Raw genomic sequence first — 22663 nt, 5'->3', positions numbered from 1 at the left:
CGTCCTCCACCTTTTCAAAACGGACTGTGGTCATTATGGTGCTCACATAACTCTGCAACGGCCCAAGCTATAAAATTAGGACTTGGCAGAAGGGGAGTTCTTAAGCTTAAGGTTAAATCGAGGTGAATTGATGGGAGAGGCGGTCAGTTGGCACACTGCGGTGTTAGGAAGCTTACAAGGTGCCCGAGCGAGGCAGAACTTTCACCCTGAGACCGTTGGCATTCAGCGAACAGTGCCAGCCGGAGGGGTGGTGGGGCGGTAGTGGTTGGGGAACTCCGAGTCGCCTCCAGTCGTTCCCCGAGAAAAATGAAGAGGCCGGTGTGCTCCGAGTGCGTGTGTGCACAATGTTTGCACGTGTGCCTGCATCTGCGAATGTGCGTGTATATCTGCGTGTTTGGAAGTTCGCGAATGTTTGTTTACGTGTGTGTTTAAGCATGCATGTGCCTGTGCGAATGTGCACGTGTGTGTCTGCGTGCTCGTCTGTGAGTGTAAGTGTGCGAGCGCGCCGGGTCCTGCGATCTGTGATGAGGGCATTCCGAAGCAGGGCAGGGCTGGCGGGGGGCCGCTGCTAGTCCTTCTCAGTGCCTTCCCACTCACAGGAACCTAGAGCTCTGCCGCGCTTGCAGCTAAACGCTTCCTGCAGAGTGTTGGCTCCGCTTCGTGGAGGTGCAGGTAAAGGCTAAGCCCCTAATCACAGCTCTACTGCAGTCACATTCCCGCGCCTTCCTAAGACGGCCGCCCCGGGGCGGCCTTGGGCGGCGGGCGGGGCGAGGCCAGCGGCGAGTCGGTTTGGGATCCCCGCCTGTCCCTTTAACCCCGCCGCCAGGCGGGAGCACGTGAGCCGGGCTCCGGGTGGCACCCGGGCGCCGCCGCCGCCGAGGCAGTTGTGCTTCGAACGCTGCCTCTGGCCCGCGGCCAGGCGCCTTGGCTCGGCGGTCTGCCCGGCCTCCCTCCTCCTCATACTTTTCCTCCTGCGCAGCCCCCTCCCCTTTATCCGCCCACGATTAGAGGTGGGCACTACTCCTCACCCCCATCCCGCCTCCCCCCCTACACACACACACACACACACACACACACACACACACTCATCCCACTTGAATCCTAGGGGCAGGAACTCAGAAAACTTCCAGCCCGGGCAGCGCGCACTTGGTGCAGGACGCAGGAGCAAGCAGCAGCCCGGTCCCCCTCTGACTTTCCTGTGCCGCTGCCGCCAGCTCTTGCTGCCCAGGGAGGCGCGGTGCCACCCACTGCTCGTCCCCTGCCGGTGCTCAGTGCCCGACCCGGGCTCCGCAGAATCCACCCATCCTCCCTTGCTTTCCGACTGCCCAAGGCGCTATTTGTTTTCTCTCTCTTTCTCTTTCTTGCTCTGCAAGAGCGGAGCAGGGGGGGAAGAGGAGGAGGAATTCTTTCCCCGCCTAATATTTCAAGGGACACAATTCACTCCAAGCTCTTCCCTTTCCAAGCCGTTTCCAAGTGTTCCCGGGGATCACAGCTCCTGATCCGAAACCGGGAGGGGAGCCTCTCAACTTCAAACCCTCTTTTTCTTCTCCCTCGCTTTCTTCCTCCTCCTCCTCTCCGCACCTCCACCGCCACCTCCACCTTCGGCACCCACCCACCCTGCCGCAGCCACCAGCAGCGCCTCCTTTCCTCCTCCTCCTCCTCCTCCTCCTCCCTTCTTCTCTCTTTCTGGAAGCCGCTGGACGTCCGGTGTTGATGGTGGCAGCTGTGGCAGCCTAATCAGCAGCCCTCGCAGCACCCAGCTTTCGCTCACCCCGCCTCATTCTCCAGCCCTATCAACCACTCTCGCGAAAGGTGCTGGGCCGATTGGGGGCGGCGGAGGCGAAGCAGCTGCAGCGGCTTTAGCAGCGGCGGCGGCGGGAGGCAGGATGAGCGCACGCGGTGAAGGCGCCGGGCAGCCGTCCACTTCTGCCCAGGGACAACCTGCCGCCCCGGCGCCTCAGAAGAGAGGACGCGGCCGACCCAGGAAGCAGCAGCAAGTCAGTACCGTCCCCGGGCGGGGTGGGAGCTCCAGCCCACCTCCGCTCTCGCTGCGAGGGCCCCGGGAAGCGCGGAAGTCCAGTCGCCGCGGCCGCCGCGCGCTGCCCGCCGGCAGGGGGGCAGGCTGCGGAGTCCCGTGCGCGGCTGAACCCCGGGGCGCCCGCGCCCCTCTGGACCGGGAGGTGGGGAGCCTCTGCCCGCAGCCGGACGGAGGAGGGAGATGGGGTCAGGAGAAGCTCGTTCGCGGATTTTCGCTATTGTGCACCCCTTTGAGTGTCGCGGTAGCTCCTGATGCCTGAACGCGGCCGGGGTCCGACAATCCAGGGCTCCCCAGGAGCTTTCCGCGCCGCTTTGCAATTGTCTAGGGGAAAAGAAGTTGGGGGGGGGCAAGAGTGCTCTGGAGGGGCAGCGCTGGAGGGGCAGAGTTGAAGGGGCCGAAGTCCTGGGGGCCGTTGGCTCTTTCTCCCGCCTACCGGGGCTGCTCGCGGGCCCGGGTCTGGCACTCAGCAGCCGCCCCCTTGGCGCCTTCCCCAAGCTCTCGGGGGCCCGAGACTCGCGCCCTCCCGACAAAGAACTCGTGGGCCCGCTGGGTCCTCTCCGGGCTCTTTAAATGCGGCGCCGCCGCCGAGGTGTCCTTGGGAAGGGGCTAAAGGAGAGCCCGGGTCCGCAAAGGACGGGATTAGCTCCTTTCACCTAGGACGTGATGGAAAGTAATGTCCGAGAGGGTGCACCGTAGCTTAGGGTCACTTCCTCGCCAAGCGCCCAGTCTCCCTTTTGCTCCTGAATCCCGCGCCTTAGAGCTTCAGACGTTAAATGTGTTAGTTTAGGGCCATTGGCTGGGGGTTGGGAGGGGACGATCTAGGGGCACCCTGGACCCCGCGGAATGGAGGGTTTTGTCTGAGGATGCAACCAATTAAGCGTGCAGCCGGCGCTTGCAGGGCTGAGCGCAGCGCCCAGGGCGGGGGGTTTTGTTCGCTGAAATTTCGAAGCCTTGGCGGGCATGGCTGGAGCGGGACTTGACTATTGAGAACATTTAAACTCCGCTTCCGCAAGCTTTTAAAACTTCTTCATTCCTTAACCTTAAAGCACTTCCTTTATGGCAAATCGGCCGATTAGAAAATTATCCTGAAGTCCCAAAGCTGCCCGAGAGCAAGGTGGGGATATCGAACAATGTTTCCTTGCCAGCGCGTTTTTTTTTTTTTTAATAACTAAGAGAGTTGTACCTTTTTGAAATCATCAAAGGAAACAAGCCCATCTAGAGGCCCCCAAGCTTTCCCGCTCTGCCAAGCGACACTTTATACCGCATTAGGATCCTGTTTTACACCTCCCAGGAAGTCTCTGCCCGTCCCCCCGCCCTTGCTTCCCACCCGCCACCCAGCTTTCTCTAGCTCTTCTAATTGCCCCCGACCTCCAAGGGGGGGGATAAATAAATAAATAATCCAGCAGAAATTGCAGTGGGGTCTGGAGGTGATTGGAGGTTTTACCTTTGAGTTAAGGCAGAGTTCACAAAGAAAGGAAAATGTGTCTCCGATGTGTTTGCTCCGGACGTGCCCACTGGCGCTAGTGGTCCCAAAGAAGCTTTCAGTAACCTTCCCCAGATTCTCTAAGTAGGATGCGAATTTTCATTGAAGACTTTCATGAGTTTTAAGCTAATTGGTTTCATTGAATCACCAAATCTGAATGAAATGAAATTTGGTGATTCACTGGGTAAATATTTAGGAACTGGAATATTAATCATCGCATTCTCTTAACCACTTGAGTATTTACTACTTGGCATAGAAGCCATTTGAAGTTTTGCTAAACCTATTGATAGTTTCAATTTCTCCTTTCCAGACACTTCCAGTCCAACTCACTCTCCCTCCCCCTTTTGTTTTCTCCAGTTCACCGCCCCCCCCCCAGGAATTTTAGGAGTTTTCTCAAAAGAAAATTTTGTAGAAATTGTTCACTTTTATCAAAAATATTTAAATTTAAACTAGAGTCCATGCCTGGATCTCCAAAAGGAAGTGGAGAATTGAAGCAATTATCTAGATAATTCAAGCAAAACCTCCCACAACAGATTTACCATAATTATTTGGAAATTTTAAGGGGAATGGAGTTATTTTGAGCTGAAGAACTTGGATAATTGCTCCAATACTTCACTCAATGTGTTGACCGACAATGCAGATATATAGATGTGATTAAAAACCATCTCTTCAGTGGGGAAGATTGTTGAAATATTTATGATGTTAGCTTGGTATTTTTGTTTGAGACGCTAGTCTCAATGCTTAGTAGTATTTGTGTAAAATGCTAATTGTTGAGTTGCCAAATGCATAACCATTCAACTTTTTCACCTCAAAAAACATATGACTTTCTGTCTAGAACATGCAAACTTGTCACCCTTTGTTACTTTTGTAGGGTTGACATAGAATCTAGTTTTCATATGTAAAATACACTTTCCTCTTTGAACCCTTGGATGTAAAGTATAGTTATTTCCCCTTTCTCTAAACTCTATACCCTCATCACTATTTATACTTGAACAAATGTGTTCCAACAGTTTGGTGGTGCAACACGTGAAGAAATATAACTATAAAGTCAGGGTCAATTTCTTGCAGACATTCTTGCCACAACAGCGTTTTTTTTTTTTTCCCTCCACAATTAGGAGCCAACTGGTGAGCCATCTCCTAAGAGACCCAGGGGAAGACCCAAAGGCAGCAAAAACAAGAGTCCCTCCAAAGCAGCTCAAAAGGTGAGATTTCTTAAGTCCTCCCAACTTTCTCAATGACCACAGGAACTCTCCTGTAATTTTCCCACTCTAGATCCACACTTAAGGATTTGTCTTAACTGGCTAACCCAAGTTACTCCTTTCCTACCCTCAATATTAGTAAGATTTCTAAGCAAATGCTTAGCATAAAAAGTTCATGAAGAGACTTCAGTGTTGTTTTTAAACAAGCAATCACCAAATAATATGAAACTTGAAACGGAGGTGGGAAGGGGAGGAGGGGGAGTGAAGAATGACACCATTAGGAATTGGGCCAGTTGTGAAATAGTTAAATACAAGTCAAGACTATAGGTTTTGCAATTTCCTTTAAAAATAATAAAGATTAATTTACTTTGTGCTTATTTACAAGACTACTACAAATCCAAATCCCCCTATTAAAGTTAAGTGCTTTGCCAGATAGACAATAATTAGAAGTAAATCCAATTATGGGATACTGGAAAAAAATTTATGAATTTTACAGCTTTAAATTTGATGATAAGGTATACTGTTTGTTTACAATACGTTTGCAGTATAACATATCAAAATCTTTTAAAAAGCCTTTCCACTAGGTGGTATAGAAATGCTTTAAATGGGGCACAATGAAAAGTTTTTCTTAAACAAATATTTGACTCACTTACTGTATTTTGGGGGGCCAGGACAGGATTCAGTCAAGTACAACTTCCAGTGTTCTTTATAAACTTTACATTTCAGTCTAAAATAACTTTATGTTGCTTTTATTTGAGCTAGCAAAGAGGAAATATCTCAGGGTAGTACATGTATAAAGAAGTGAAGGTGACTATAAAATTCACATTTTTTTAGCTTTATAAATAAATATGAAAAATTTCTGTATTTTATCTGTTGGTTTGTTTATTAGTTAAAACAAAGGTTCAAAACTCAGAAGTAAATTCTGATATATTTTAGAGTAGATTTGAGTACACTAAGTATAGTATTTGTTAAAAAGGACTTATAGGCTCATCTTTTGGGGATTAATGTTTTATGTGGTTTTCTCTATGATTATGGGCACTAACCATATTATATGTGATGGGTTTTATGTTGTAAACTGTCATAGCAACCAGTGATACATATTTAGGGTGGAACTATGATTTCTTGTCTGTTTTATTTTAACAGTCTTGAACAGAGCTGAAGGGGCAGATTTCTAATATATTTAAATATAACTGCTTGTCAGAATGAAGATTTGTGACTCACATTTAATCAATAAATTTTCAAGTAGCTCTAAACTACCCTGTTGTTTAGAAATGAGAATATATAATCTTATATTTCTGACATGAATACTTTATGTTCCATTTTATCTCATTTATTAAATTAACTGAAATGGCTAATTCAACAGGATTTTTTTTATATTGCTTAGTGTAGGATTCAGCTAACTTAATTTTCTCTAATGAGGATACAGAGGGATATCTTGGTGGGCAGCTAACAAGCAGTTAGACTATGATGTAGTTGTTCTGAAGAAAGAGGCATCATTATAATATCTCCCAGGAAGAAATATATAAATCTCATCATAAATAAAACATTTAAAATTTAAGGCAAAAAAGAAAAAGGACTTATCTTGCAGATTTCATTTGTATTATATGGTTTCAGTAGACAGTGAGTAAAGAGATGCCTCCATCACCTTTCATTTTGGACAGTTTACCACTGACTAAACAAAATCTTTATTGACAAGGAGAGCTGCCACTTGTGCTAATTTACCACCTAAAACAAAATAACAATAAAAGTTGATCTCTTTCCAATGAAGGTTTAATTTCTTTTTAGTTACTTTTATGACAGGCATTAACAATGACCCTCATAGGCCACTCATCTCTCTGACAGTTCTGTATGCATACATATTACAGCTTCCAAAACAAAGTAGGCTTTCTTTTTCCCCAGGAAACACTTCCCTGAAATCTTTCATTCTTCCAGACAAAATTATTTCACACAATTCTGTTGTAAAAGTCACCCTTCTAATATAAGTGAATAAATATATTTTCCCATAACATGACTGTTATACTTCTTCAGTTTTATAAATTACGCTTCATTTGGAGAAGATAATACTTTGCAAAACAATGAATGACATTGATGAGCATGTTCATGGCATGTGTAAACTTAAGGTATTTTCACTTTCAAGTCAGTATTTATTGAGTTTGCTACTACCCTATAGAAACATGATTATCAAACATATATTTATCAAACATATATTGTATTCTAACAAAGCCTATGTTTGTAATGATTTTGAAAAGGAATCTTTTAAAGAAATAGTTACATTATTCATAAGATTTAAGGTAAACATATCCTGCTAGACTGACCAGAGTAGATATGAGAAGTCTTCTGTGATTAATAAATTGGATATTCTCCTGAAAAGTAAGGATCATCAAAATGAAAACTATATAACAAAAACTGGTAAGTATATAAGAGAATAGAACTCTAAAATTAGAGGAGATGCAATGAACAGAGGAATCCCGAAGATATGTGTTTAAACTTTCTTGGAGCTTGGAGCTTCTTTACTTACAAAGTTTATGTTTGGTCTCAGTAACTGGCCTTGGGGCATTTGGAAACAAAACTGCTTGTTGGAAAATTAGCAACGTGAAACTTTACAATGCGTGCTGAGTGTTACAAGACCAAGTGTTTGACTCCTACATTAGCAGTCACTTTAATTTCAGACCATATTCAATGTAAATTGATTTGTGTAATATAAAACAAACATTTCTAAAGACACTGTTATGCTTGGAACTTTTAGAAAAGAAGATAATTCTTAAAGTTGCTTATATTCCATTATGACAAACTCTCACAGATGACCATTATGTAGCAGTTCTATCATTCCTTAGAACTCCAATCTGAGTGCTCAAAATTTGTCCCCGAACAAGTCCCATATTGTTATCTTCATAAAAGAAACCAGAAGTTAATGTTTTCCTGAATACATAACTTATTCATGTGTGTGTATGTCTGTATTTGTGTGTCTTGACCTTTTCATTTATGTTTTACTTTGAGATATACCTGTGACCAGGTGCCTCTTAATTTCATTTTTGTTTTCTTCTCATGTTTGTGCTGGAGGAAAACACTTTGTATTTTCACATTACCCATGTTTGGGGAAAAGAAAAATGTCTTCTCATTTATATTTGGTTGAGTATTTTTGTTGTAGCTCGTTAATCATGAGAGAAGACTAAAGAGGTTGTCATTAACTCTCCAGGGTTTAAGGTCACAAGTCAAATTCATGTCTAAGTCTCAAGCCAGTTCTCATTCAGGTTACTTTTAGGGGAAAATAGATGGAATCAAACCTTAATAGAAGGAAATTGCATGCAAAAAAGATCTGATGTGTGAGGTAGCCCTACTTCATAATGTCACTGATTTTCTTGAGCCTATTTTTGACCAGAGCGAGAGAGCAAAGTGCAGAATGAAAATGTCTAGATGTATGATTCAAATAACAGGTTTAGGTAAAGATTTAAGTTGTATCTTCTATTTGCTCAAGCAAAGAAGGCCTGCTATTAATTGGATACTAAAAAGGCAGATTTGTGCTCCTTCTAATCATATTCCCAGAAATGTTCTGGATTTTTCATAAATGATTACTAACACCAATCATAGATATTTTTGGATGAGAGAATGTGGGGTTTACTCATCATTTCAGGTAAACGTTAGAGCATAATGCTGAGTGAGGACAAATATTTTTCAGAATACTAGGCTCAATTAAAGAGAGTTACCAAAGGCATCATTATAGGTAAGTTGGGGAAAGATGGTTTTGGAAGTTATCATGCAATTCCAGCCTCTGGTTTCTACGTTAGTAGTATGATTTATTTATTTATTTATTTATTTATTTAAAAAGATTTTATTTATTTCCAGCGGGAAAGGGGGAGGGAGAAAGAGAGGGAGAGAAACATCAATCTGTTGCCTCTCACATGCCCCCAACCACAGACCTGGCCAGCAACTCAGGCATGGACCCTGACCTGGAATTGAACTGGTGACCTTTCAGTTTGTGGGACAACCCACTGAACCACACCAGTAAGGGCTATCGCTGGTATGATTTAGTGGGAAGGTAATTTCTACTGGGATCCAGGGTCCTATATAAGTAGGTAAATGCATCCAGGGAGGTAGAATTAAGTAAAGCCCCATTATTGTCTCCATAATCTTTATTTTTAGGCTGACTTACCTAAACAATGAAGTCATTTTTTTTTTCACTTCACTTTGCTACGGAGGACCAAGCATTATTGCATCCGTAAATTTTATCTGGCAATGCCTTTGACTCAAAGGCATTATGGTCCAAATATAGGAGGTTCAAGTACATTTGAATTATTTTATGAAATAACTTTATTTCAAGGGAGCCATAATTCTCACTGTCTGCAAACTATCATTCTCCTCAGCTTTTTTCATGGAAAGCTCCTCATTACTTTGACCACAACCCTGACTTGTTTTTATCTCCCGATTTCAACAGATCATTGTGCTAAGGAGTGAAAACATACTGGATTGATATTCTATTGTATCTCAGTTTTTCTTGAGAATAAATGGATGCTGGAAAGCGTTTTATGGCAGTGAAGTCATGCAAACCTATCTTGTCTTCTTAGTTGACTTTCTGCAGTTTCCAGATCTGACCTTGGAACCACATAGCTTGGCACAAGGAAGGAACCATCAATTTCACTCTTCTAAATTCTAAAGTTTTTAGTTATGAATCTTTGTTCTGCCAACCAGGAGGAGAAGGGGAATGGAGGACCTATTATATTTTAGGCTATTGTTTTATTCTCTATTGCTTCAATGCACTGAACAATTTTGAGTGGCATCTTCTCTTTGATTTAACAAGCAGTAGTGCAGTCATTCTCTTTTCTCAGGGGCAGTTTGCTCAGAAGGTAACCCCTATGGACTATTGTATTATTGACATTGATTTTTCTGATTATAAAAGAGGGAGAGGGAGAGTTTAAAGGAAGATAATCTTAAATCTTTGAAATAACTTCTCTGGTCATTTTGGCCTTGGCTTTAATTTAGTGTCTGTATAGGTGAAGATGGTGGCGGGGGGGCGGGGGTGTAAATAATGATATGGGAAATGACAGTGAGGGCTTCATTGGGTAAAAAGAGCACAAACTTCAGTAGAAGATAGAATTTACTTCTATCTTCTATATGTCCTGTTGGAAAATATACAGAGTGATGGCAAGCTTGTAACATCTTTTTAAGACTACAAATGGTTGCACTTAAACTTTAGAAAAGTTTACCCTTAAAAGTGGATAATCAAAAAGGTGATGTGAGAGCTACTCAGTGCTTAGTCTAATTGATGAGGCCAGGTGATTTTGATGCCAGTGCACATCGATTTACCCTGTTTATATTTTTAAAAGAACAACTGAAAGAAACAAAATGTGACTTTTTAAACTTTGGATAGTTGGCTCCACCTGCTCTTAGGTCTGCAGGTCTTAGTCTTAACATTATCTATCTATCTTTGCGTACATATATATTGTACATATATACATACACAGAGATACGTGAAAACAAAACAAGGTCTATTATGCCTAAATATTCTTTTAGTTCTTTTTTTGGGGGGGGGTGTTATTCAGATGTACTGATTGATTAAGGATGGGAAAGTTCTGGCTTTCATGCAATATCACAATATATATAAATATGGTGAGAGCATTTAGACTAGCAAAAAAACTAATAGCTGTCTAAATTTGACTCAGAAGTCAGAACTGGAGAATTCTCTTGCTTCCCAATTTCAGCTTCTGTCCATGTCTTTACAGGAAACTTGGAAATGTTTTACTTTTAACTACTCATTTGCTTCTCACCCCAGAAGGTTTTGATTTTTAAAAATTTGCCCATGGCTATTTTATTTTGTATGGGAGCATCTCCCAGAAGAATAGACCCTTTATTGCCTTGAAATTAGATTGGGCCTTAGTTCCACTGCTTATGAATATGGGTGGATGGTTTAATCTCCCAATTGAGTGAACAGGAGAAGTAATAGGGGCCATACTTAAGTAAGACGATGCTCCAAAAATCACTATGGAAACCTAAAAAATTGGAAGGTATTTTTTAAGGATAGCATTATAAAATGTGGAGGGAAGAAGAAATTAAATCTGAGTACCTACTAATTGCTGTCACTTTTGTCAGGCACTTTACATATGTATCATCTTTTACCCTCTGATGTAGACATTTTGGTCTTCATTTCACAAATGAGAAACGGACATATCTAATGTTCAACTCTACCAAATGGTGGCTCCTGGATTTGAATTCAAATCTCATTCTAAAGCTTATGATATTTCCTGTGCTATAGATGTTGTCAAATATTTTATAAAATATTTGCTAGAATGTAGACTGTTATCTCTAGTAACCTGAAATGCAGGCTGGAAGTTAGGTTTTGAGACACCTTTGGAGGGCAGCTCTACACACTTGGGCTGTAGAAGCGCTTTAGCTGATACCCAGACTTCTGGCCCCCTAATAAACCATAGGGCTATGCTTTTGGAGGTTATAAGACATCCAAAAGCTTTCTTATTTGTTAAATGAAGGAGCTAGATTAGATGCTTGCTAAAATCTTACCCAGAAGTCCTACAAAGTTGTAGAATACTGATAGCAAGAGGGAAACAAGACATGATATAAACAGCAATGTTTCTTTTTTTCCTTCCTTCCCTCTTCAGTGAATTTGTAGTGAGCGTATCTTGTGCACCAGACAAAGCACTGTTTCCAAATTCAAGAGTTATGTTTGTTAGATGAATTTCCTTTCTTAATTATTTTTTTAAGTGCAGAATGCATGTGAAAGCCTGGAGTACCAGAACTTCTTCGAGAAAGAAATAATTACATTTCCCATTTAACATTCCTCCCAGCCCTCATGAACTTGCTTCTAAGCATGTTATAAAATTAAAGATACAGTTCTGAATCTAGACTTTAAAAAAAGAGTCAATATGAATGAAGACAAGCAAGGAAGAGGCATCACTTTTAACAAAATACAATAAGGTAGCTGCATATATTAGTATAACAGTACTGACCATAGTCTGAAATTTCAATTCTTGCAAATACAGAATTTCCACCCTCACCCCACCTACCTCTACCCCTCAGATAAGCAGGAAATACTTAGAAAGAATTTTTGTCTCATTTATACATGGGTTTGCAGTTCAGAACCAAATTCCTCTCTGACAGAGGAAAAACAAATATACACTTCCACTGGTATTGCATATGTTGACATATTAAAAAGAAAAGAAGCCCCCAAAATGTTTTGCTTGTCTTCTATTGAAAAATAATATCCTGAAGAGCATTAAATACAGGGAAAAAATTAAAGCCTGTGTTCTTCAGTATGTAAAAACCCTGAATTTATGCTGGTTTATAAACTAAAATCCTAACTTGTTTTGCAGCCTTGGTGAAGTTTGATCAGAATGATTAAATAATGTGGGTTTTAAAGAACAATGAAAACCCCCCAGATCGACGCCACACAGCACAGCTAATGTGTTTCTTCTAGATGCAGTCTCAGAAGAGGGTTTCAGTTTACATGGAACACCGGCCTGAAGATCTTGAAGCAAGTTTGCTTTTAACAAATCCAAGTGACAGTCATGATATTTTGCCCTTTCGTTAGTGGTGTGAATTCTGTTTTTGAATAGGCTTTTTGTAAATGAGATGCTCATTTTAAAATCCTTTTATTTGTAGGGCTTTCTCTCTGTTGGAGAGATCTGCTTTCTCTGACTTTGAAATACAGTGAAACCCTTTTAGAAAACAACCGTCTCTTCAACAGGATTTAGATACACCCTGAAACATGGCAACTGTGCAGAGGGAGCCTGGCGTTGCTCTGCTGGTCTTTAAGGTCAACAGCCTCCTCCCCTCAACTCCACCTATCATCGCCATGCCCGCTAGGAAGGATTTCTATCTTCTGTGTTGGTGTAATTTACTACTGGGTAAATTATGCTCCCAAAGACTAACTCAGACACTGCTTCTGTATTAGGGAATTTTGTACTTGTATAACTCACTATGTACTAGCCAAAGGGTTTCTTAAAAGCTTCATTCTAAAGGTGACGGGTGTAATGGAATATTTGCATTGACTGAACCTTCTGTGGGATTGGACTAACCTAAAGGAAAACTTTCCCTTTAAGAGTTCCATCTTATTAGAAGGGGGAGAACATTTCTTGAGCACTTCATTTGTGGTGGCCACTTCACTCCTCACTGGAGACATTATCTCCGTTTCACATATAAAATCAAATTGGGGTTTTCAGGGACCAGTCCAAAGTTCTAAAGCTAAAATGTCAGAGCAGGGATTTGAATCTAAGCTTTCCAAAGTGGAGCTTGTGTTCCTCTTAAGATAGCTCCCTCTCTCCCTGAAACAACACTCAGCAAGAGGGTATGATTCACTGGACCTTCCTGGCTTTCACTTAGTCTACTTCATGCCCCTATGACTGCCATTAAGACATTGCCACTAACCCCTAATAATAAGTGATTCCTTTGTACATCTGCTGAAAAGTAGTAAACAATCATTCAAAGTGCCCAGTCTGATGGTCAAATAGACAAAGGCTCCACCAGGCTTCCTTCTGTTTTGGGAAATTAGCTGAATCAGTGAGGATTTTAGTTAACTAAAATTATCTCTTTATGGTAGCAAATGCCTGTGGAAAGGCAGCAGCACTGTTGAGAGTGTAGGAGTCATTCCTTCGAGCCCAGCAGAGCTGGGTTCAATCCTCGGATCTGCCATTTACCAGCTTTGTGTATGACCTTGAGTTATTTACCTCTCATGGCTAAAATCTAGTTGGTCATCTGCAAAATAAGAAAAAATAAGCACCTCTTAAAGCTTTGTAAGGGTTAAATAACATGTGAATGACTTAGCCTTTTGTCTGGGGTATTTTAGATACTAATTAAATATGAACTAACATAATTATTCAGAATTTGGGTTAGTTCATGGGACCTGTTAGATACTAATGCCAGGCTTGGAAGATATTATTTGGTGAGAAATCTTGTGGCTTATTTTGTTTGTTTCTTTCTTTCTCTTGATCTATTATTTATCTATTGTCTATCTATCTATCTATCATCTATCATCTATCTATATAAACTATCATCTGTCTCCATCTGTTTTTGCCAGAAGATTGAAGAGAGAAAGAGGAGATCTCATTTGGCAGGGTATACAATTATAAGAGGTAATTTTAGTATCAGTGTATGAAGTATTTACTGGCTGCTACCCCAGGTAATGAAAGTAAAATGCAAAACAAGTTATACTGACTCAGGCTACCTATATTTTTGCATATATATAGCCCTGGGATGATCCTCTTACACAGAAGTGTATGTACTGAGTTTTCATCATCCTGTTTTTATAGAAGGAGTATGTGATGTGTGTGTATGTGGTGTGTGTGTAAGGGATGATAAACACAGGGAAATTACTTAATGGACAATGTTAAGTTTAGATTCAAAAGGGAAAAAATAACTGTGATGCTAGAAAAATCTTCTATGAAGTAAAGCAATGAAACAACCCTCAAGGTGGTTAGGTCTGTGTTGAGCGTGGAATTATAGTTAATGTACATATTTGTTAGTTATTATTTTTAATATCCATAGTTTTCATTTCAGAGACAAATACTGATGATTTCTCCCAGTTTTCCCCCCTCTGTTTTAGGTGAACTGATTGATAAATGATTGTTTTTTGGCAAGGAACAGGGATTAACTTTGCAGAAATATGCAAACGTTTTTTAAATCAGAATTTTATGTCTTATTTACATTTAGACTTGGTTTTGAGTAACAATGCAGGTAGAAGTGCCTTGTAAATATGAAGCAGTATATCAACATTAATTTTTGTAACTTTAGTGACATGGAGAGACAGTCTTCACTTAAGAAACATTAATTTGCTAAAAAAAGAAACATTAATTTTCTAAAATACTTTATATAATTATGGGTATATGGAAATAATCTTTTATTATGGATAGAAATAAAAGAAACTCACTCCAGGGGAGTCTTTTAGGGTGAGGGTTGTATAGGTATCTATTTATATCATACAATGGAGAACAAAGAAGAAGAATCAAAAATGGAGAAGATGAGCCTAAAAAGAGGAGATTGTTAAAACACTCTTAATACCACCTCTGTAAATCGGAGCATGCTTGCTTGAAATGCGTGCCTTGGTGCAGCACTTATAAATAATGTCAGGTAGGAAACCACATGACTTCCTTTTTCATTTTGCAGAAAGCAGAAGCCACTGGAGAAAAACGGCCAAGAGGCCGACCTAGGAAATGGGTGAGTAATAAGATATAATTTCTATTTTTTCCTAATAAAATGTTTCTGTTTATTTAAATGAAACATTTGCTTTATTTTATCAATTACATGAATTTCTAATTTATGGTTCCATGAGTCTTTGAAAGGGTTAAGGCGAGCGAAAGTTTATCACCACCCTTACCATTAGGCTCCATGAGTTTACTCAGAACACTTTTCTTTCCTGGGAGTGACTCCTTTTTCTATCTCTTATCAATATGAAAAGAGTCTCCACTCTTCCTTCAAGCCGGGTAACAATGAGATGACTTGTTCAGTGGGTTGTGTAACTAAGGTTAAAGGCTATTATGAAACTTTAGAAGCCGATTACAAATGGTGATAAAGTTCAGATGAAATGTGTTTGAGATAACTTTTTAACGTTTTTTTCTCTTTTTTGTTTCCTTTGTGGCTTTGCCCTAGACACATCTCATTTTCTAGGTGGTTTGTGTTTTTTCCTCCATATTGGCTTTGTTAAGAAACCAGGTTTTAATTTCCAGGTTTTCATTGCTTCCCTTAGTCATTCTTACATCTCAACAGCATCAGTAGTGGTTTCCATGCAAGTGCGCTTGACCCTACGGGCAGACAGATCTATTTGAGGCCAGAAATTCAGCGACCGCTTAAGAGCTTTGCTCATTTTACCACTTGAAGTTGTTCTCTTTGCTGCTACTCTGCCATGCTCTTTTGGTTTGTCTTTCCCATGGACAGAAAAGTCTTAACAATGAATAAAACCATTTCTCAAGGAAAAGAAAGGCATCCCCTATACCCGGTATCGTCTATGATGGAATCTTTGCCTTTCCCTTTCTCGCTTCCTTTGTTTATGCTTCATGCTTCATCTTTTTTAAAGGTTTCTTTGCTGCTGTGCTGGATTATATTTTCCTGTTAGTTTGCCATTTCTTCATCTAAAGTTCTCCATCACTTTTTATTTATACCTGGGTATTGCCTTTCATTTAATTTATTCATCTTGTATTTTTTTTCCCTCTCCTCAACATGTGTTGGGATTAGATTTCTCAGTGCAAGCAAACGGGGTTGATCTTTAGATTAAACGCATCTCAGTGTTACAGTGTAACCTTAAAGTAAGAGCATTTCATTCAATGTTCTGGTCAATAAATGAATTCTCTCCAAACCTACACACTGGGCAGTGATCATCTATCTAGACTATGTTTGATTTCCTTGTCAATATTAGGGAACTTGCTACTCCTTAAGTCTGCCTCTTCTTTCCCAGAAAGCTCTGAACATTAGAAAATTCTTCCATCTGACTTCCTCTAGCTTCTGCTCACTGTCCCTAGGCCTCTATTCTGGGAATGTACAGAATAATTGTTTTTGTTTTCACTCACAATAGCCTTTCATATATTTGAAGACAATTAACATATACCCTTTTTTCTATTTTCTGGTTTGAATGTCTCCAGTCCTTTCAGTTTTCCCCCATAAATGAAAATTCTTGTGACTGTCTTCTGAGTATGCTTGATTTTTAGTCTTTTAAAATATGTTGCCCAGAATTAAGTGTGACATTTTAGGTGTAGGCTCCACAACCAGTGGATTTATCACTGATCTTGTACACAGGGTTCTAGCTGCCTATCACTGCTTAACCCACCACCCCCAAAGTTAACAATGTAAAAACAAGCCGTTTTATTATGCTCGTGGATTCTTTGGGTCAGGTGTATGGGCTAGGCACAGCAGAAAGGCTTGCCTCTGCTTTCAGGATGTCCACAGCCTGTGCTGCAAGGGCTCAAGCAGTAGAGGGCGACTCCAGGGCTAGGAGTCTAGAATCTGGAGGCTTCCTCACTCACAGATCTGGTGCTTTTGTAGGATTGACTTGAAGTCTGGGTGGTTCTGGGAGTGACTGGAGCACCCACCCATGGGTGGCCTTCCAGCCTTATGACCTCAGGGTAGGTTTTCAGCCTTCCAACACACACTCAGGCCTGCTGGAGAGTGTTCTGATTAGTGAGGAGGAAGCTACAAGGACTTTTTTGACTTTGTCTCAGACATCAAAAAGGGCTCCTTGCATTATGCTCGAATGAGCACTCTGTTGACTAACTTGGCATTGGTGCACATCCGTATACATAAATATAGGGCAGCCATTTTCAAGGATCAGAACTCTGATGGGATATCCTACCCCATTGAACTAATCAATAAGAAAGACCTGTATAAACTTTCTAATAGGCTACATATTAGAAAATAGATAAGTTGTTTGAAGTCATGAAATTAATTTTGCTGAAATGAAATTAAATAAATTATGAGAAAATACAATGGATGTTAACCAGCACAACAGCTATCAAGTGTGGCTTCTTTTGAGATGTAATTGGCATATAACAGTATGTAAATTTAAGGAATACAACATGTTGATTTGATACGTTTTATACATATTGCAAAATGGTTACTACAGTAACATTAGTTAATACCTCCATCACCTCCAATAATTATCATTTCTTTTTTTGTGGTGAGAACATGTAAGATCTACTCTCTTAGCCTGCAAGTGCATAATGCAGTATTGTTAACTGTAATCACATGATAGATTCCTAGAACTTATCCTAGCACTTACATCGCCTCATTCCCCCACCCACCAGCCTCTGTGGTTCTGCAGCCGGCCACTGAATTAATTACAGCCTGTCTTAGCACTTTGAGATTCCTACAGTTTATACCCACCTGTCTTTATAGCTTTACTTCCTACTGGTCATCCTCACACAACTGATATTTCGGCTGAGCTGAAATAAAATATGGATTAATTAAAGTATCTATGTTCATTTTTTCTCAATGGATTCTTGCTCCCTCGGTGGAGATATGGATTCCAGGCAGCGGATCTTGCTGCCGGGGGAGAAGCCCATGTGAAGCCTCCACCACAGAACCCTCGTCTTTCTGAGAATCACCGGGTCATCCTCATTGACTCTCGTGGCTTCTAATTTTTGCTGGCTGTCTGAATGGAAAATGTTACATAGTAAATTGTTATAAGCCCCTGCTTTGTTCCAAAAGAAGAATTGTTCTACTCAGAAGAGGAAATAAAAGGAAATTGTATATTTTTTCTAGACAGCGTGTTTCCTCTTTGCTTGTATATATTCTGTTGGGCAGAGTATGCAGCCAGTCACAGCAACGCGTTTAATGGCGTTCTGCACTGGAAAGCTTGTGCTAAAGAAGTAAATTATTGCATTTTCCATAGGAAATGGGTTTGTACTTTATAGTCAGTTCAGTTCTTTCCAACAATGTCATTCTCTGATTTCCTTATATCAGAGATATATTTTTCAATTGACTGGATTTACTAAGTACATAGCCTAAAAGCCAAATTGCTTCCCTGTTATTCTTCTGTATTGTTTTCTTTTAAAGTTCTTTTGATTTAAAAAAGATGTCTTGTAAATACTATAGTGCCATGTAATAGGGCTGGAAAAAAACATACCTACAGTGTGACCCTCTCATCTGATGTGAATGGGATCCATAATTGGTCCGTTATTCAAAGGCAGATTAACCAGAAAAGTTGTGCCAGTCTTGCTACTGCAGGGGATGGAGGGTTGGCCAGTCCAGTGGGAACAGTAACTAGATTTTGATTAAGAGCACTTCTGTTTAGGTTGTTACCCTTCACTTGAGTTAGATTTTAGATCTGTTATTTTTGATGAGTTAGTTTGGACTTCCTATGTATGTATGTATGTATGTTATGTATGTATGTATTTTTGAAGAATAAGAAAGAGAGAGAAATAGGACCTAACTTTTCTCTTGGTCTTAATAATTGGGAACTCAGAGTCCAGATTCAGATGACTTGGGTTCAAACTCTGGCCCATCACTTCACTAACTGTAATCTCGAGCAAATTACATGACCTTTTAAAGGTCCAGTTTTCTCATCTTTTAAAAAAAATAGTAAGAGCAGTACATTTCTCATAGTTATTTTGAGGATTAAATAAGATAATGCATGCAAAAGACTTAATCAAAAGGCATGGCGTGTAGTAAGTGCTCTATAAATGTTAGAAATTACGCTCAACTCCACTCTACACTTTCATGGAGATATCACTGACAACCTAAACTCTTATTACTTACAGCTACCGGTAGTTACACATGGAGTGAGGTTATGCATCACACTAACCAAGTACCTTGTTGGCATCATTATGTCTTCAATATGTCTATGCTGAATATCATAAATTTTAAGAATTGCTAATAAAGAACACTAAAGTACATTGTAAATCTATTTACAGTTAAGGGGAACATTTTAAATCATGGTTTTATAAGCCTTTCTTCTCATTGTAGGGGTTTGGTGTCTTGTGTTGTTTACCAATTTGAAAAGTAGAATTTCTGATCTTTGCCTCGATACGCGCATGAGAGATACCCTGGTTTCTCAGACCCTGTGTGTAGCTCCATGAGTCAGGCCTTCTGCCAACTGAATCAAGGCATTTCATATTTGCACTCTTCAATACTTGCCCAGGAAAGGAGCTTGTCACATATCTGATTTAGTGATGGAAACTATTTGGAAAAAGTTTTAGAGAGTGGAGCTAAGGCTCAAGGCTACAATGAAAAAATAAAGATGTTAACCTCACGTATGAAAGGCTCCATCCAGATGTTGCTTAGTGAAGCAACTGGTGCTCCTGGAGGAAAAGAAGGAAGGACAAAATAATAAAGAATAAATCAATGGGAAAAAGATGTTTTTAGGTGTTTTGCTTACAGAATGTCTTTTTGAGAAAGGAAATTGACAACAAAAGGAAAACACTCTCCAATCTGAATTAATGGTTTTTAAATAAAAAAAAAATTATTCTGGAGATACTGAGCTTGACCTAGAAATTGACCCAAGGACCAGATGCTGAAGCTTAAGTTCAATTGGTCACTAGGAACCAACTAACAAAGCCCAGCTGTTTTCTGGGCTTGCCGATCCTCTTTATTCAGTGCTGGGGTGTGTGCGGCAGTATGTTGATTTAGAAATATGCATCCCAGTCCATCTCTTTCTGGAGACAGTTGTCTTTCTTTTATTAGAGAGCTTATGATACACAGGAAAGTGATGTAATTTCATTTGTTAGTCAAGCATATGAGGATTCTAGATAGGCAACAAGGGCTTTTTGTTTTTCCAAATTTGTAGAAATCTAGAAACATAAAGGATGGTTTGAAAATCAAGTAAGGAAACTACATCAGAATTAAAACCTATTACAGCTAGACTGATTGAAGCATTGGATTTCTTCAAAAGATCCCAACATTATTAGGAACCTGGAAATTATTTTGGGTTTAGGAACCCAACATTATTTTGAGGAACCTGGAAATCTAATGTTGAAAACCCTAGGTCTTCATTTCCATTACTCTTTCCTTCCAGATGTTTGTTACTTTTTAAAAAACTTGTAGCCATTTGTAATTTAACACTTCCCTGGTTTAAACTGAAATAATGCATATTGCAGATAATTACAACTTTTTACTGGAGTCAGAAGGAAAGAAATGACTTTAATTTAACATAAAAAACTCTCTGCTAATGGGGTGTGTGAAGAGAAAATCATTTTCCCTTAGAAACTTATAATAATAATATACTTTAAAAATTGGGAGATGGTCCCTCCGAAGCCTGTGTTTTGATATATGCTCAGCAAATAGAATATAAATTTTCTGACCCACATAAGGTGATCAAAATCAGTTAGCAATACTTTCTGAAATTATCTCCTCAACAATATTTTGTGATAAAATGGAAAACTTTACAGAATAGAACTCTGTAGGGACAATGACTTGTTACTTTGTTTTTTAATAACATACTGTAAAATTTACTAAAATGATTTTTTTAAATTGCAAAGCTAAATGTGAAAACACTAATAATCATACTCACAAGGCAAGAATTGGGCTTGATCATTAATATTTTGTCTCAGTATTAATTTTTTTGCTTTTTTCCATATTGATGTGCTGTTGTTAACTATTCTGCTAAACGAAGTCTTGAAAAAGAGATTGGTAACCCGCCCTACCTGATCATCCAGTTAACTTTGGTATGGCCAATTTCTACCAGATCTTGACCATTAAGAATTATAAAGACATTGGCCTTGGGGTTCGCCCTTTAAGTGACCCTGCTACAGTACCACAATAGCCATGTGGTCTTAACTAAATTATCAAGAGAAAACATGTTTCCCCCCCCACTTGTGGTTGAATGACAAATTATAAGACAGGAGGTGATTCAGATAAATGTCCTGTTTCTCTATAAAAAAAAATCAGATTCACTGAATCTTGGCCAAGAGTGTTATCTCAATTGCAGTCTAATTAGATGACAAGTATTATAGAAATCAATGACCATTTTGTAGGACAGTAAGTGTGTTTAAGCCCCTCTCTCTTCTACCATATACATGTTTGCCTGTGTTCACCCAAATCTGAAGTGTCCATGGTAAATATTTCTAAAGTACTGGATACCCTCATGTCCTATGTGAATAAAATTAGCATATCATATACATATTTTTACCTAGACAAGATAGGTAAAACTATTACTCCATATTTAAGAGAATATTTTTGTTCTGTTTTTAAGAATGGGGTATACTTTTATTTTAAGATTTTTAAAATCTTAAAATAATTTTGTATTCCAAATTCATCAATATTTGACACAAATAGTTAACCGTTTTTGGCAAATTTTCAATCCCATGGGATTTAATGAAGCCCCTCTCTACTCCGGAGTGAAATAAGGACCTCTGCATTTTAATGAGCTGAGTACCTTTGGGCAGATTGCTTAATTTACCCACGCTTTTTCTCCTGTTTAAGTGTCTGACAGGAGTGTTCTGTCTGTACCTAATGACTGTCAAGCATTCAGGGTTGTAAAACACAAAAACCTTTATTGCTACGACCAGCTCTATTATCCAGGGACTGATTATGGAGCTTGTAGATGATCCAACCTCCTGTCCCCTTCTCCGCTTTGTTTTCCCTGCTCCCACCTGCTGCCTGCCCTTTGGCCACTTCACTGCTCATTAGTGCCTCCACCAGCTGGGGGCAGGCCCAGGATCAGGGTGTCAACTCTGGTAAAAGGTTTGGGGGGAAAGAGTCTGGGAGCAATGGCAGACATAAGGTTTTCAGATTATCTATCAATTCGATACACCCAAGCTCCCCCTAAACCCTCTCCTCAGGAGTAATTCAGTGTAGCCAGGACATTGAAATTTGATTTTCTTTCATTATCTATTCATTCTTTATTTTAATAATAAGCGGGATATGAGAAGATAAAATGTCTTTTTTTTTGAGAATGCTATAGGAAGTAAAATCTCAGTATTGATGAGTGGCTGAAAAATAGGTGTGCTTTAGCAAGTCTGTGCCCGCTATTCAAACGCAGAAGAATCTCACAGGTTTACTCTTACATTAGACTCAGGTTGTGGAATGATAGTTCTTTACGTTCATGCGAAGGAAGGTTACCTTATGATGCTGAAAGAGTCAAGAGTCCTGTTTAGGTGTTGAAAGATCATATAACTTCTCTAATCAATAGAACAAACAAGCAAGCAAAATATAACTGGAGACATTGAAATTAAGAACAAACTGACAGTAACCAGAGGGGAGGTGAGAGGGGATAACGGGGGGGGGAACGTTGTCAAGAAACATGGATGAAGGACACATGGATGAAGCCAAAGGGGAAAGGATCAAGGGTGGGATGTGGGGATGGGTAGGGTAGGGGAGAGTGGTGGGGGGAAATGGAGAAACTGTACTTGAACAACAATTTAAAAAAAGAAAGATCATATAACTAACTCTAGCTGTTATGACCAAGGAAGGTCCATGTTATCACTTTGTCCTATGGTTTCATTGCATTGACCCAGAAAATTCACTTGAGTGTCTTTTTGAACACAGTATGTGCAGAAGTCTCAGCATGGAAGACAG

At 40.1% G+C, this 22663-nt stretch overlaps 1 protein-coding gene across 1 annotated transcript in view; it reads left to right on the top strand.

The window, feature by feature from the left end:
- Positions 1-1642: 1642 nt before the first annotated feature.
- The window catches only part of HMGA2 (high mobility group AT-hook 2), a 126754-nt gene continuing 105733 nt past the window's right edge, over positions 1643-22663 (top strand). Inside the window, exons 1-3 of the mRNA XM_045829733.1 lie at positions 1643-1997; positions 4637-4723; positions 14828-14878. Coding sequence (XP_045685689.1) covers positions 1887-1997; positions 4637-4723; positions 14828-14878 — 249 coding nt within the window. The 5' untranslated portion in view covers positions 1643-1886. The remainder of the gene's footprint in view (positions 1998-4636; positions 4724-14827; positions 14879-22663) is intronic.

Source organism: Phyllostomus hastatus, unplaced genomic scaffold, assembly GCF_019186645.2.
Source record: "Phyllostomus hastatus isolate PE091 unplaced genomic scaffold, TTU_PhHast_1.1 phas_scaffold_93, whole genome shotgun sequence".
NCBI lineage: Eukaryota > Metazoa > Chordata > Mammalia > Chiroptera > Phyllostomidae > Phyllostomus > Phyllostomus hastatus.
The sequence above is the reverse complement of the archived record's forward strand: the minus strand, read 5'-3'. Positions and strand labels throughout refer to the sequence as shown.